This window comes from Geotrypetes seraphini, chromosome 3 (assembly GCF_902459505.1).
Source record: "Geotrypetes seraphini chromosome 3, aGeoSer1.1, whole genome shotgun sequence".
Taxonomy (NCBI): domain Eukaryota; kingdom Metazoa; phylum Chordata; class Amphibia; order Gymnophiona; family Dermophiidae; genus Geotrypetes; species Geotrypetes seraphini.
In genome coordinates this window covers 49,805,359-49,821,781 of record NC_047086.1, presented here as the reverse complement: position 1 = coordinate 49,821,781, position 16,423 = coordinate 49,805,359, and the positions used below count along the sequence as shown (strand labels likewise).

At 41.3% G+C, this 16,423-nt stretch overlaps 1 protein-coding gene across 2 annotated transcripts in view; it reads left to right on the top strand.

Moving 5' to 3' along the window:
- Positions 1–16,423, top strand: part of CD109 (CD109 molecule) — a 295,729-nt gene that overhangs the window by 260,054 nt on the left and 19,252 nt on the right. For both annotated transcript variants that reach the window (XM_033937865.1, XM_033937866.1), the window contains exons 28-31: positions 2,914–3,069; positions 9,183–9,248; positions 10,801–10,943; positions 13,776–13,932. In XM_033937865.1, the coding sequence (XP_033793756.1) occupies positions 2,914–3,069; positions 9,183–9,248; positions 10,801–10,943; positions 13,776–13,932 (522 nt within the window). The remainder of the gene's footprint in view (positions 1–2,913; positions 3,070–9,182; positions 9,249–10,800; positions 10,944–13,775; positions 13,933–16,423) is intronic.

The following is a 16,423-nucleotide window of genomic DNA, read 5'->3' as shown; positions in this document are numbered from 1 at the left end:
CCAGAAGTTCATGAAGGCGAATCCTCCAAAACCAAAAAGAAGGTGGTTCAGCAGAAAGCCAGCAACACAAGATACATTTCTTCCCCAAAATAAAACATTTACTAAGAAATAATTTTTCGTAAGAAGTGTACATATGCAAGAAAGAGAAATGGGCAAACAATATAGACTGCACTGAGACTGGCACAGGGGTCTGCAACAAGCCCTGTAAAAAGGAAGCCAGCTCCGTCCAGAATACCTGAATCCCCTCACAACTCCAAATACCATGAAAGTAAGAATTTACCTCCACCGAACAGCGGATGCATAATTGAGTATCAATACAACCCATATGATAAGCCTGACTCTGGGAAGCATAGGCCCTCAGAACAGTGCGAAAATGACATTCACGTAATTCAGCACTATGTACCAAGCCCGCAGTGCGTCCCAGGGCAGTTAACAAAAATTTTTCCCCCAAGTCCTGCTGCCAGGCCTCCAGTATACCAGGGAAAACCCTCGGCGGGCAAAGAGCCAGGATCCGGCCATGCAAAACCGAGATAGAGACCCTGGAATCAGGATCTGCAGTCAAAAAAGTACAGAGCCGGGTCCCAAAATCCCCTTGCAAAGAAGTCCCCTGGAGGGAAGCCACGTAGTGACTGAGTTGACAATAAGCGAAAGGAAGTCCAATCTCAGGAACCCCCCTCCCCGATAATTCAGCACAAGGTAAGCGAGACCCATCATCCCGCAGAACATGCCGCAACTGTTCCACCCCCCGAGCCCTCCAACGACCAAACACGGAAGGTCCAACTAAATTCCCCACCAACGGGAGAAGTGCACTAGTATGAGAGTCCTGGTTCCACAACCGAAGGATTTGATGCCACACTGTCCACAAGGACTGAAACAAGATACTACGCCTACAGGGTCGCGGCAGTTTAGATAACGGGGCATGGAGGAGATACAATAGTTATTGTATCTTTTAATGCATCATTTTTGTAAACCGCTTAGAAACCTCACGGTTATTAGCGGTATATAAGAATTAAATTAAATTAAAATAACTCCTCTCAGTTTTGCCACTGCTTTCCTACTTCTTCCAAATGTCACCAGCAAACAATTCCTTGAGGTAATCCCCCATCTCAACAAAGTTATTTTTGATGAAGTCTAGAACTTTAACTTTTACTTTTAAATGAACCCTCTCCACACCTATCCTAATATTGAACCATACCATCCAGTGATCACTGGATGTTAGATGATCACCCATTATAGCATCAGAAGCACTCTTTCCATTTGTAAGCATCATCCCACACGGATTTCATTATCAACTGCTGGAACAGTCCTCCCTATAGAGAATCCAGTATCTATCTACTTCTTAGAAGACTCTGCAAAGGGATACCCCAATCAACATCTAGCATATTAAAAATATCTATTGTAGCACGTCTCCTTTCACAGCTATTTTTTAGTCCACCTCTGTCTGTGAAGGAGGCCTGTATATCACACCAATGCAATAGGTGAGACATTCTAGACAATAGGGTTATTTCCCCATACTCACATGCTCTACAGAAGGAATCCAACCTAGATTTTTCTCTCTGCCTCTGTAGTAATTCACTGATCGGTTTAGCGCCCTCTACAGTCAGTACCCAAGCACTGAGAGGCATCCACATATGTGAAGTAGAGACACCAGTAATAACAGCCTAAACAAAGTGTTCTGCTGAAAGGAGTGAAACAGTACCATTAACTGCCAACACCAGCTCCAAAGGAGCACAACTCCCCAACAAAAGGAACATACTGTATATACAAATTCTTTCCAGCTCTCAAGAGCTGAGTGGCATCCAAGATGCAGTTTCATTAGAGCATGGAGAAGAATAAATAGACAAACTGTAAACAGGCGCAGAAAGGACAGAGCAGGAAGTCTAGGAAATCTCACCTATCTACTGGAAATTGTCTCCCACTCTCCTGACCTGACAACCTCCCTCCCTCCAGTCCCGGCAGGGACCTTCCTCTGTCATTTCTGACATGGCAGAGGAAAGGTCCTGCTGGGGTTGCTGCAAGCAGCCTGTTTACAGCGCTGCCACTGCTGTTTTGGTAGAGCAGCAGGTAAGAGATACTGGCTCTACAAGGTCCATTGGAGGCAAGACCCACATGGAGAGCAGATCTGGGGGGAGGAGTTGGACCAAAACTGGGGGGGGGGGGAAGAAGGGATATAGATACAGGACCTGCAGGTTGAAGGGGAGGGGAGATGGATGAATGCTGGACTTATGGGAGGGGGTGAGAAAGTTACCCAGACCAGAAAGGAGGATAGGAAGGGAGGAAGAGATGCTGGACCTACAAATGGGGTTGGGGGGACAATAAATAGAGGAAGAAAAAGTTTGACTGCCATTTAACTAAAATTGCACACTGCATTCACAATACTGTTATTTGTCTTTATTTGCTTTTTTGTACTGTATTTCAGTATTAATATCAAGTCAATACAGAGTGTGTGGTATGGAGTATAGTATCACTTGGGCCTGTTTTTAATAGTAACTCTCAAGCAACCACAAAATACATTTATCCAGCATCTGCCAATCCCCATGGGTGCCGGTTAACTGAGAGTCTACTATAACATACAAAAATACAGAAAAAAATGCACTAAACATTGTTCTTCCCTTGAATCACCTAGCCCTTTTCACTTTTCTAAAATTATCATATCTGGAGGTTTTTAGTTGTACCTGAGTTAACTTTTGAACTTTTAGGGGCTATTTTACTGAAGCTTAATGCAACCTTCATCGTATGCTAATTCTGTTAGCAAATGTTGAGCTTTAGTAAAAGGATCCTTAATATGCTGAGCAAAGGATGGTCAAATAGAAGTTCAACCCTGAAAAGAGAAAATATGCAGACCTCTTCTAAATTAAGTCTGTAAACAAGCATAATTTTTTAATCTATGAAGCCTTTGTTTTTTCTTTTTAGGATACCATTCTAGCTTTACAGGCATTGTCATCGTTTGCTGGTCTAATCACTGTCGGTAAAACAGAAATCAGTGTCTCAGCAACTGGACCCAATCTGAATAATCCGATCAGATTCAAGATTGATTCTCAAAACCGATTTCTTATGCAGATGCAGCAGGTAAAATAATGCAGCATTTATCTGTAATCTAGGTGCTCACATTTGCACACACATTAAACATTTAAACATTTAGGCCCAGATTCTCTAAAAGTGCGTCCCGATTTTAGGCAGCTGTAGGCGTCCTACAGCTGTCTAATCAGCCAATCGGGATGCACGTTTTTTAAAAAAAAATGCTCCCCAGGCAGGCCGCCTATATTGAAGGCGAGGCCCGCAAGACACCTAGGCCCTGATTCTGTATAGGACGCCCGGGAGAGGCGTCCTATTCAGAATCGGCCTAAACTAAACCCCGATTCTGTAACCGGCGTCCATGTTACAGACGCGGGTTAGAGAATCGGGTTAGATTAGACACGGCCCGCTACACTTATCGCGGCAAGGGATCTCTCTGCCGCTATAAGTATAGCGGGCCGTGGCCCCCTGACCGATCACTGGCAGGAGGGTGCCCAAACCCTCCTGCCCGAAGACGCACCCCCCTCCCCGACACTACCGACCGCCCCCCCCCCCCCCCCGACATTACAGATCTCCCCCCCCCGACAATATCGGTCGCTGGCAGGAGGGTGCCCAATCCCTCCTGCCCGAAGACGCAACCCGCACTCCACCAAACCTGTTCTTACAGATGGGTCTTGCACGTCGAGCAAGCAGGCACGCCTCGTCAAAATGAGGCGGGCCCGCCCCTTCCCGGCCCATCCCGCCGAAGCCTAAGGCCTGATTGGCCCAGGCTCTAGAAGCCTGGACCAATCAGGCCTTAGGAATAGCGGGTCCGCCCATCCCTACTAAGTCTAAGGTCTGATTGGCCAATCAGGCCTTAGATTAAGTGGCTAGCAACAGCAAGCGGATGGGCAGGCGGCAGTCAGCCTGCGTACCCCTGAGTGGCCCACGTATCCCTGGGGTACGCAGCCCGCGCATTGAGAAACTATGTAGTCCTTGGTTCTAAGTACTTTAGACCAATCGATCTAAAAGACAAAAAGTCAAAATAAGATTTAATTGTGCAAAGCTTTCATAGTATGAAAAAACTTTTCTTTACTAAAGCATCAAGTTGAGCATCGAACGATAAATTTCAGTCAAGATATACTCCTAAGATCTTAATAACTGGACTGATAGGATAATTAATTCCATTCAACATTATAGAATTTTTTTAATCTTATTAGCTGGACTTGCCAAAAAAATCTTACTTTTATTAGAGTTTAATTTTAGTTTAAATTTTTTTGATCATTGCTCAACAAACATAATTATGGATGATAAGAAATGTTGAGTATACGATGTTGATGAAGAAATAGGGACTACAATAGTTATATCATCTGCATAATTATATAATTTCAAGCCTAGACTTGTTAGTTTATTGCCCAAGGATGCCAAATAAACATTGAACATTGATGGAGAAAGTGTAGAACTTTGCAGAATTCCACTTGTGTTAATCGAGACATGAGAGTATTGTTCATCACTACGAACCTGATAAATTCAGTATTTTAAAAATCCTTCAAACCATTGGAGAACACAACCTGAAATACCAATTGCATCTAGACCAGTGGTCTCAAACTTGCGGCCTGGGGGCCACATGAGGCCCACCAGGTACTATTTTGAGACCCTCGGTATGTTTCTCATAATCACAAAAGTAATATAAAATAGTTTCTTTATCATATGTCTCTTTAGCTATAAATTACAATATTATTATTAAGACTTAGCCAAAAGGAAAGATTTATAAACTCTAAAGAGTTTTACCTCATGCAAAATTGTCATTTCTTTAATAAGACATTAACTATTTTTTCTGAGTCCCTCCAAGTATCTTCAAATCCAAAATGTGGCCCTTCAAAGGGTTTGAGTTTGAGACCACTGATCTAGACAGTTAATCAGAATTCCATGTAAAGACATGAATACTTTACCCAGTTAGGGGTCTTTTACTAAAATGTGCTAGAATCTGGGCTGAATATTTGATAATGTGGAAATTTACCACATGCTAAGCCCAGATTTAATTCATCAGTTTTGGAAGAGGGTGTGTGTAAAAATATTTTATTGCAAATCTGTGCTAATGTTTTCATTAGCATGCAGTACCTGCTCAGAGTTAACGTGGGAGCATGTATCTCCTTTTTAGGAGCTCTAAGTGTTTTCATGTTAACTCTGCTTTAGGATTAATGCACACTAGCTGGATAATGCAACAATGCCAACTCTCTGCCCATGACATGCCCTTTCAAAAATATTTTCTAAAAAAATTGGTAAAGCACGGGTTAGCATGTGCAGACAGGCATTTCTGCAGTAGCCTGTTTGCATGTGCTAGCCTCACATTAATGGCTGAAGTCTATATATTCCTCAATAGAATTCTAAAGTAGCACTAGATTTACTTTTCACCGAGGGTATACAGTCTATGAAGTCTATATATGGCACCTAGAAAACTGGGACAACAAAAAAAAAAACTCGGTCAGCACTATTCTAGACACTCAAATTTAGGCTATGTTATAGAGTAGCGCTTATACTCAAGAACTGCGCCTAAATTTAGACATGACCATTTGCAACATCTAAAATGTGGTGCAAATCCTTGTAAATACTGTAAATTAGCATAAATTGTAAATTAGTACAGATTCCAATATTCTGTAATTAGGCATGTAAATCCAAGAAATGCTCCCAATCTGCCCATGATCTTTTGACTCATGTAAAATTTACGCATGGACCCAACACCTAAATTTATACACATAAATTTTAATTAAAACTTATTAGCACCAATAATTAATTGCTCATTAAGATCCCAATTAATGGTGCTAATTGGCCCTTTATTCAATTAAATTGTGCACACAAATTTGGAACATACTCAAATTTACATACACAATTTATAGCACTTTTTATAAAATTCAGGGGTAAGGGTTTAATGCCCTATAGTAAAAGAGTCCCTAAGGCGCTCACACTTACACCTGCTCAGTGGCTGATGTAAGTGCAAGCACCTAAATAATGGACCCGTTAATAACTGGTTATGTTAATATTCTCTAGAGAAAAGTAGGTAACTACTTTTCTTGATAGAATAGACTTGTGCGACTTGCTCTCTGCACAATTACCCCCTCTTCTACAAAGCCACGCAGTAACGGCCCCAAAACACATAGGGCTCCTTTCACAAAGCCGCGCTAGGGCCTTAAAACGCGGAATAGCGCGCGCTAGATTGCCGCACGTGTTAGCCGCTACCGCCTCCTTTTGAGCAGGCAGTAGATTTCCAGCTAGCGCGCGCTAATCCGGTGCGTGCGAAAAAAACGCTAGCATGGCTTTGTAAAAGGAGACCATAGAGATATAAAGGGCTTCGGGACTGTTGCCGCTTGGCATCCGCTTGCACGGCTTTGTAGAAGATAGGGTTAATGGAAAGCAGTCCGAACATAGAGGTGCATCTGATATCACTGCACAACAATTTTTTGGTTAAGTCTTGATTCCTGAAAAGTTTTTGGTGATTATGACAGGTACCAACTTGGTATGCTCAAATATGGTTTTGGTTTTACTGCATCACGTAAGAACTATGAGAAATAGACATTTTTATGTTTACTGACAATAAAATATATAGTCAAGTTTACGTTTCGCACAAGCGACTAAATGAAACAGAATTAAAAGTGTTTTGCTCCCGAGTTTCTTTTATATTCAGTGTCTGGTGCATCACGTTGTAGCATCCAACAATAGTCGGCAAGCATTGACGGATTCCAATTGCCCTGGTATCGTTTCTCCATCGTAGCTATGTCTTGATGAAACCTTTCACCGTGCTCGTCACTCACAGCACCGAGATTTGCGGGGAAGAAGTCCAAGTGTGAATGGAGGAAATGAATCTTGAGTGACATATTGCACTTCATTCTCTTGTATGCTTTGAGAAGTTTGTCTACCAGCTGAATGTAGTTTGGGGCTCTGTAATTGCCCAGAAAATTGTCAACAACGTCTTTCAAGGCTTTCCAGCCAATTTTTTCCGGCCCAACTAACAGATCTTCAAATCGCTTGTCACTCATAAAATGTCTGATCTGGGGGCCAACAAAAATACCCTCTTTGATCTTGGCATCAGTTATTCTTGGGAACATCTGTCTTAAATAACGAAAACCTTCCCCTTCCTTGTTCATTGCTTTCACAAAATTCTTCATGAGTCCCAGTTTAATGTGAAGAGGAGGCAAAAATATCTTTGTCGGGTCAACAAGCGATTCATGTGCTACATTTTTCTGTCCTGGAACTAACTTTTTACGGAGTGGCCAGTTCTTTCTAGAATAGTGCGACTCTCTGTCTCGGCTGTCCCATTCGCAGATGAAACAGCAGTACTTTGTATAGCCAAGCTGCAGTCCTAGTAACAGAGCAACGACTTTGAGGTCTCCACAGATATTCCAGTTATACCTGGTATACTGGACATACTTTAGTAACATTTCCATATTCTCATATGTTTCTTTCATATGTGCTGCATAGCCAACAGGTACTGAAGGATAAACGTTGCCATTGTGCAACAGAACAGCTTTCAGGCTTAACATTGACGAATCAATGAAAAGACGCCACTCTTCCGGGTTGTGATCACAACCAAAGACCGAGAACAATCCTTCAATGTCACAACAGAAACAGAGACTGTCGACTTGTGCAAAAAATTTGGTTATATCATGATGCCGGTCTCGAAACACAGAAATTTTCGTACCTGGTGATAGCAAACACCATTCCTGCAGTCTCGAACCTAGCAGCTCAGCTTTTGCTTTTGACAGACCCAAATCTCTGACCAAATCGTTCAATTCGGACTGTGTTATCAGATGTGGATCGCCTGATGAGGATGGTTCAAAATCTGGGTCAATGTCACTGTTAGAACCCTGCACTGCAATTTCTTCATCTGGTTCGTCTAAGGTCCAATCCTCTGGTGGTTTCGGAACTGGAAGACTGTCATCATGTGGCATGGGTCTCATTGCTGAAGGCAGATTAGGATATTCAATTGACTTCTTGTTTTTGGCAGAGAAACCAGACACATTAGTCAAACAGAAATAACAGTCCGTCACATGGTCTTTCTGTTCTCGCCATATCATCGGAACAGCAAATGGCATCGTCTTTCGAGTACCTCTGAGCCAGGCTCTCAGACTAACAGCACATGTCGCACAGCAAATGTGAGGCGCCCATTGCTTGTCTTGATCACCTATTTTGCAGCCAAAATACAGATGATAGGCTTTCTTTACAAGGGCAGTCATCGAACGTCTCTGAGGCGTAAGTGTATATTCCCCACAGATATAGCAGAATGTGTCGCGGCTGTTACGACACCGACGAGACATATTGCCCGACACCAAAACGTCTATAGCATCAAGCTTACTTACTGTTATATTGCTACAGCTACTATACTACTATACTTTACTATACTGATACTATATACACACACGGACTATCTATATTAACCAAATGAGCAGGATCGGTGTATGGAAGCCACCATTATAGCATGGTGAGACAGCGCAAGCTCGTTCAGACCTGCCCAGACATGCCCAGGATGTCATCTTCCATAAAACAGCTTCCAACCTGGCTAGATTTTATGCATGGACATACCCAGGCGGCACAAACCGTTGTTGATAAGACACTTATGGGAGAAAAAATTGTTTGCATCCAAATATAAGAAAAAATCACGACAAAATTGAAGATTTCTCTGAAATGGTACGTGATGGGTAATTTTTGATGTAATATTCATGATCAGCACCCAAAATTCTATAAGAAACACCCAGCAGTGTTCAGGAAGCAAAAACTTTGTTGTGCAGTGTATTCAAAGCCAAGAAATATGATGAGGTGACTACATTTTTAAATCAATTGCATTGGCTCAGCTATTCAACAAGTAAATATATTAATTTGAAGTCTTTGATGAGTAAATCTTTTGAATATCTAGGAGCCAAACTTTGGAATGATTTACCTACTGAGTTAAGGAAAGTTTCTTCTTTTTATATTTTTAAAAATTTATAAAATGTCAATATTTTAATTGATTTATTGTAAATTTGCTAAGAACTTTGATGTATTATTTTTATATATTGTTATCCGCCTAGAATCTGAAGATTAGAGCGGGCTATAAATGTTATATAGAACAGAATTGACCCCTATATTTTTTAATTGATTGGCAGATTGAAATATTTTGGATATTTGTCTTTGTTTTTAATTTTGACTTTTCTTAGATTGCAGTTACCCAACCTATAGAGGTAAATGTTTCAGCTTTTGGACATGGACTTGCCATTTTTCAGGTATGCAATTGAAGTTTTACTTCGACATAAAGATCATTTATAGTTTCTTTTGCAATGTTATGAATGTGTATTAGTGTATGTATGCATATTTGGTTAATTAATATGCCATAAAATATGTATTAAATTGATGAAATGCATGCTAGCCTAAAAATTAACATGTTAAATCATTTAGCTCATATAAAAGTTTTAACATAAATAAAAAAAAATTTAAATTAAAATGTGTGAAACAAACCAGGAAAAATATCCATAAATTGAGAAAAAAAGACCTAATGAACTGAGATTGTGAGTTTGATTCCCGCCACAGCTCCTTATTGCTTAACACTTCATTGCCCCAGGTACAAAAATAAGCATGTCTAAAATATGTAAACCATTTTGATTGTACCCACACAGAAAAAGCTGAATACAAGTCCCAACCCCTTTACCCTTTACAATAAAGGGGTAATTCATTAACAGGCGCTAATGATTAGCATATACTAAAGACACCCATTATATTCCTAAATGTCATTCATATTTAACCATATATATAGGATAAAAGCATACCAACACTAAAACATTGTGTAAGCTATTATCTATGACAACGGTCATGTGAATTCCTCTATGTAATATGTTTGTTTGATAAACATTTTCAAAGTCCAAGCTTGCACTTTAAATATATAAGATAGTATTAATATTTATAATACAAGAGGACCAGTGAGGTGCCAACACTGTGATAAACCTTTGAGCGGCGAGTTGTGTTTCTGAGGTTCAATGAGGCTAAGAAAACCATCAGAAAAGTATACTAAGGAGATCCAAAAAATAATAAAAGAAAAAAAGCATTATTATTACTTGGGAATAGTGGTGATGATATAATGTTTGTGAACTCAAGTTTGACTAATATTATAAAAATACTAGCATCTGCTTGTGGCTACATCTATTGAGGACATCTGCAAAAGAGTCACTTGGTCCTCAGGCCATACTTTCACCTCTCACTACTGTTAGAGCAAAATTCCAGGAGAGACAGTTGGTTTGGGCATCCCTCCAACTTTCTAGGGTTTCCCCAAGCTCATGTTTATATATCAATTGATTTTCTAAAGAGACATGATCCTGGCAGTTGGGAATCCCACATGTGACAATATAATACCTGCTTGTCCTTGGAGAAAGCAAAGCAGGTATTCTCTGAGAACAGCAGGTACAGTATGTATTATTACAACCCGCCCACCTCCCCTAGTTGGCTTCTTAGCTTTGTAACTGAACTGCAGGTCCCGCGATCAGATGTCAGGTACCACCTTAAAAAAATTTAAAGTGACAGTACACTTGGTAGTCTCCTTACCATGTTCCATGGATGACCAACCACATGTGAGAATATATATCTTCTGTCCTCAGAGAATACCTGCTACAGGTAAGTAACTTTGCTTGAGTACTTAATGTAATTTTCAGAATGTAAATCTAATTTCAATTACTTTTCTCATTCTGTTATTTCTCTTTACAAATTTACTAGCTGACTACTTGTACCATGGAGATATCACAGTAACATGCATTTTTTTTTATTCTTGTGCCTTGTGCTTCCTTGTAGATGAATATTCTTTATAACTTGAAGGATGTGGCGACTGCTAGGGAGCATAGATATATTCAAAATAAAGAAATCTTTGATTTAGATGTTGCTGTAAAAGATGATAAAAATGATATAAATCATGTGACCCTAAATGTATGCACAAGGTAAGGATTGAGTTTTGTCTATTTTACTATTATATGCAGTATTGCTTTATATAATTGAAATTACTGTACATTCCCCTGCTTCTGGACTTTAACAAGGTAAGTAAAACAGTCCTCTTCACCAGAGCAGTAATACTTTGACTTTGCAGGCTTTACACACAGTTCATACAAAAATAAGGTCAGCAATACTTGGTTTCTCAATGAACAGAAAAACAAACTTATAACAGACTGCGCAGTGCAGCAGGTATAAATTTCACATGGTTTTACTGTTCCCTACCATGCATATTTTCACTTGGAAACGTTGCTGCAGTTACTATAAACAGCTGAGAGTGAAGGCAACATAATTACTCAGCTTCATATCAAACCAGGAAACCATTCACACGCTTGCTGGTAACCCACACTTCACTACTTTAAATGTAGCTTCCAAGTTTAACTTGCAAGGAGAGATCCTAACTTACTTCAAAGAAGGACTACAGTTTAGCTGGCAGCTCAGATATAAACATCAAAAACCCAACTCTTATGCTCACTGACTATTGGAGGGGTCTCAGTTCCTACCCAGCTTTCCTGTACCTCCATGGCTTCCTCCTCTGGCTGCTCCCAAGGATTCCAGGTAGGAGACAACTCCTCTGCCTCTACCATAGGCCAGTCTGTAATATCAGACTCCTCCGGGTGGCGTGAGAGTGACTGACTCTCTCCAGGTTTCCTTTCTCCTGTTTGCCTCCCTCCCCTTCGTGTTTTGAGGAGCCACGTTTTATCCTGTGGAGAGCCACTCCCCCTCTGAGTAGGTGGGGGAAGGGTTTTCCACACACCAGCCTGCTCCCTATTATTACAGGCAGGATTCTTTCTAGTCCTAATTCTCCTAGGCTCAAAAGGTATCAAACTTCTGACAGTGGCAGGGACAGGTTTGCACTTGGTACAGCTTTCCTGCCTAACCTTTTCCTGCCCTGCCTCTTCTGACTCCACTTCATTGAGCAGTAGTCAGCTAGATCTATTAATTGGCCGGCCACCTGGTCAGCTCTCCTACACCTAGGCTCAGTGTGTTTTCTCCTGATCCTTGGTGCAAAACCTGGGACAGTTTTGGGTTTGTTATGGGCAAAACCCGAAACGGCCTTGGGTTTGTCACAGCAGCGAGCTGGCCAGCAGCGCATAAGTCATGGCTCCCGCCTGGACCCCGACCCCCCCCCTTCCTCCTCACACACACACTCAGTCCGCCTGCTCTGCTCCACACCAACCTCAACCCCTACTTCTGGGACTCAACTGGTGGGGAGCAGCCTGATTGGACAAGCCCCCTTGTCGCCATGCTAACGGCGTCTCCCACGTGCTTGCGTCACATCTTCCTGGCGTCTGCTCGAGCGCTGCTAAGCACCTGTGGCTGTTAGGTTGCTAAGCTCTAGGTCATTGAATTCAAATCTGACCTTAATTTTTCGATATAACCCTCTGATTTTGGGCAAAAGAGCATTATAATGCAAAAATTAACATTTTTGCTATATTTTCTAATGCTTGGAGTAAATGGTATAACAATCTCAGAAATATTAAAACAGTTTGCCTCAAATTAGATTTTTAAGCTAAAGTGAGAAAAGTGCTTAGAAAGCATTGAAGAATGAATTCGAGAATTTTCTGGGGAATAGGAAGGGACCAGACTATGTCCAAATGGTGGAGACAATGCTTTAAAGCATTCTGTGATCTCAAACGCAACATATCACAAAAAATTAATTTTTTTCACTCGCATCTGAATTTTTTCCCCTGATAATCATGGTAGTATTAGTAATGAGCACAGGGAGAGGTTTCACCAGGACATTGCTACAATGGAGAAACGATATTAGGGCAGATGGAATTCTTCAATGCTGGCTCGCTATTGTTGGACATAAATTAGAGATGCTCCTAATCTCATTTGTAAACGCACTACAAAAGCAAACGATTCTGGAAAATTTATAGGAACTCTTAAATCGCCACAATGCGTTACATTATGACTTCTCATGCTATAAATATTTGCGATTTGCTCAAAAACTAAACGTGATAGGAGAAAATAGGCTATTTTCATACAGAAGAGGTCAAATTATATAAAGTAAACCTAATTTTCTTCTTGCTCCAGAAAAAAAGCTAAAATTTGTTGTGCAGTGTTATCGTTGCAGGACAATTAAGTGGTCAGCCCACATCCTACCCACCTCCCGCCATAACCACTCCTCAAAAAATACCCCTTTTGGCTCTGGACACACAGCCGGATTCTGAGGCCTAAAAAGCCCTGGATATGTCCAAAAAGCTGTTTCGATTATCGGCACTTGAACAACCTGTCTTTTAGATCATCCAAGTACCAATTTGGGGGGGACATATTTTAGTTTTGATTATGAACCTTATAGCATTTCAGCATACATGATTCAAAAGATGGATAGGTAGAGGAAAAACCATGTGGTGCCTCCTTCCCTTGGTGCCCTGTGTATTTTAGCTCTGTTGCCCAGCTTATAAAACAGAGGTGGCCTACCTTTGTCCTTGAGGGTTGCAACCTAGTCAGGTTTTCAGGTTTTACACAATGGATATGCATGAGATCTGTTTGCATACAATGGAGGTAGTGCTTGCAAAAAGATTTCCTGCATATTCACTAGGGAAATCCTAGAAACCTGACTGAATTGTGGCTCTCAAGGACCAAGGTTGCCTACCCTTAATTCTGTGTGAAAATTGCTTCAGGTTCACTGATGAAAATGATATTCAATTTTTACATGAGGTGTGTCTTGCATTAAAAAAAATAATAACAAAAATTATAATTTTACAGTGAATTGCTATAATGCTTTAATACTCATATTTATTGTTACTGGAAATTAATTTTTTTTTCTGCTGTAGGTATCTGGGGATGGAAACCTCTACAGTGAGTGGTATGGCCCTTATGGAAGTGGACTTACTTAGTGGCTTCACTTTGTCTCCAAATGACATTTTAACAAATAATGCAATTAAGAAAGTAGAAAAGAAAAATGGAAAAGTTATTCTATATTTTGATTCTGTAAGTAGAGAAATATTTTGTAAGCATATTACATGGCTTTAAAAAAATAAGATTATTATCCTTAACCTTTGCAATCCTGCCTTACCTAAGATTTTTAGGCAGTTTATCACCATTCCCATTGTAGGCAGTATATAATATTACTAGATATTTGAGAGCATAGAAATAATTGTTCTTGTACAATCCCACTTTATTTCCATCTACCCGCCAGGACTTTGTAGGAAGCCTCACATTTCAGAGACTTAAACCCCACCCCACCTCTAAAGATGTTCCTGGCTACAACTAACTGATTCATATACAACTAACTGATTCATTCAGCCAGTACTGAGGTAAGAGGGGGTAAGGTTTTAGACTCTGAAATTTGAGGCTTCCTACAAAGTCCTGTTGGGTAGATGTAAACAACCCACTAGTCCCGAAATAAAATGTGGATTTACAAGAAGGAAGATTAGCAAAGGTAAGAACCTAATCTTACATTATAAAACAAAGGAAAAGAATTCAAGATGTTAACTTTTTTTTTAATATATATATGTTCATACATGTTTGAGGTTTTTTTGAAGCAAATGCGCTAGCATATTAATGAAGCAAGTTTCAAAAAAACATGCAGTGAGCAAACCTAGGGCAGGGATCGAGAAATCGAAGGTGCCAGGTCATCCTGGCAATTAGAAATTGTCTTCTGGCACCTGGGATTTTCTTGGCCCTTTAAATAAAAGGTACACTTTTGCTGCCATCATCCCTGTTCTGTGAGGTTCTGTGTGAGTGAGTTGCACAGCAAAGGAGCTCTCTGGTTGGACTTGAGTTGTCAAGTCGTATGAGACCAGTGTGAAATCTGTACCAAGCAGCTCAACTCACATAGTTCCATGTGGTGTAGGGAGTTAGAGGCTACCATTCCAGCAGCGATTGTAACAGTGGAGGATCTAGCTTAAGGGAGGATGGGGGATGACTGTTTTGTGGGAATGGGGTAGGGGATGGGAGGCTGACTGGATTCTGGCTTCCAAGGGGTAAGGGTTGAGGGGAGGATTGAATTCTGGCTTGAATGGAATGGGGGCTGGGGGATGACTGGATTCTGGCTTGAAGGGGGCTGAGGTCTAGGTGCACTAAAGAGGATCGGCAAGACCGTGTGGGTCTGCTCCGATCCAATTTTTGACCGATTCAAAAAGAGCAATTCATGCAATAAAAGGTTTGCATGCAAATGATTCACGCAGAGGTTCATCATAATCTCTGACTCTTCGATCTGTTTCATCATTGTGAGAGTGACTCTTACACATGCCCAGAGCTGGCAGGTGAAGCCCGAACAGGAGAAAGGCAGGGGAAAGCCTCCTGACACTCAGCTGTTCGGGCAGGAAACCTTTGTTTTTTCTTTTAATGGGCACAGATACTGTGCATGTTACACACGCACAGTAAAAAGAAAAAATGCTGCTCAGCACCCCCCTCCCAGAATTATTGTAGGCCGCCGCCAGGCTCTGCACCCTGGCCCCCCTCCCTGCCCTGTCCTCCTACCTCCTTTGCCGATCCCTGATGGTCCAGAGGTTCAGTGGGCAGGAGCGAGCTTTCTGCGCTCCTGCCCCGCTGCTAACCTGGTCGTGGTGGCTGCCACGAGATCCGGTTTCTTCTGCTGCTGAGCAGCAACGAGATTCCATTATTTTTCCAATAATTGTAGTGAGGTTTACCGGCATGTAGTTTCCCATTTCATCTCTGCAAGCATTTTTGTGAAGAGGGACAAATCCACTCTTCTGTAGTCTCATGGAACCTCTTCCATCATAAGAATTTATTAAATAAATCTTTTAAGAAGACCCATCAGAACCTCTCTGAGCTCCTTCAATATCCTGGGATGGATCCTGTTCAGTCCCATGGCTTTGTCAATCTTCAGTTTTTCAAGTTTGTTTATTTTTTGTATTTATATACTACTCATAGCCTAAGTGGTTTACATTCAGTTACTTGCGCATTTTTCCCTATCCATCCTTGTGAACTCATACTCTATCTAATATACATTGGGCAATGGGTAATTGTGTGACTTGCCCAAGGTCACACCATAGGGTTTGAACCCACAACCTCGGTGATGAGGCTGTGGCTCTAACAACTGCGCCACACACTTTCTTTTATGAACAGCATGGTATCCACTCCACTCTTACATTAATTTTGCCAGCCAATTGTAATCCTTCTCCAGGATTTTCTTCTGTGAACACAGATCAGAAATATTTTTTATCCCAGGACAAGCAGGTAGCATATTCTTGACTGATGGGTGACGGCACCGACGGAGCCCCGGTACGGACAATTTTAGAGTGATTGCACTCTAAGACCTTAGAAAGTTCTAGTTAGGCCGCACCGCGCGTGCGCGAGTGCCTTCCCGCCCGACGAAGGTGCGCGGTCCCCAGTTTCTTAGTTTCCGCGGAGCTAAGAAGATGCGTGTTTCCAACGGCTGTTGGAAAATTTTTTTCATTGTTACTCGCCTTCCCGCTCGCGCGTTCTTTTTCTTCGAGAATTGTTCTCTTTCTTA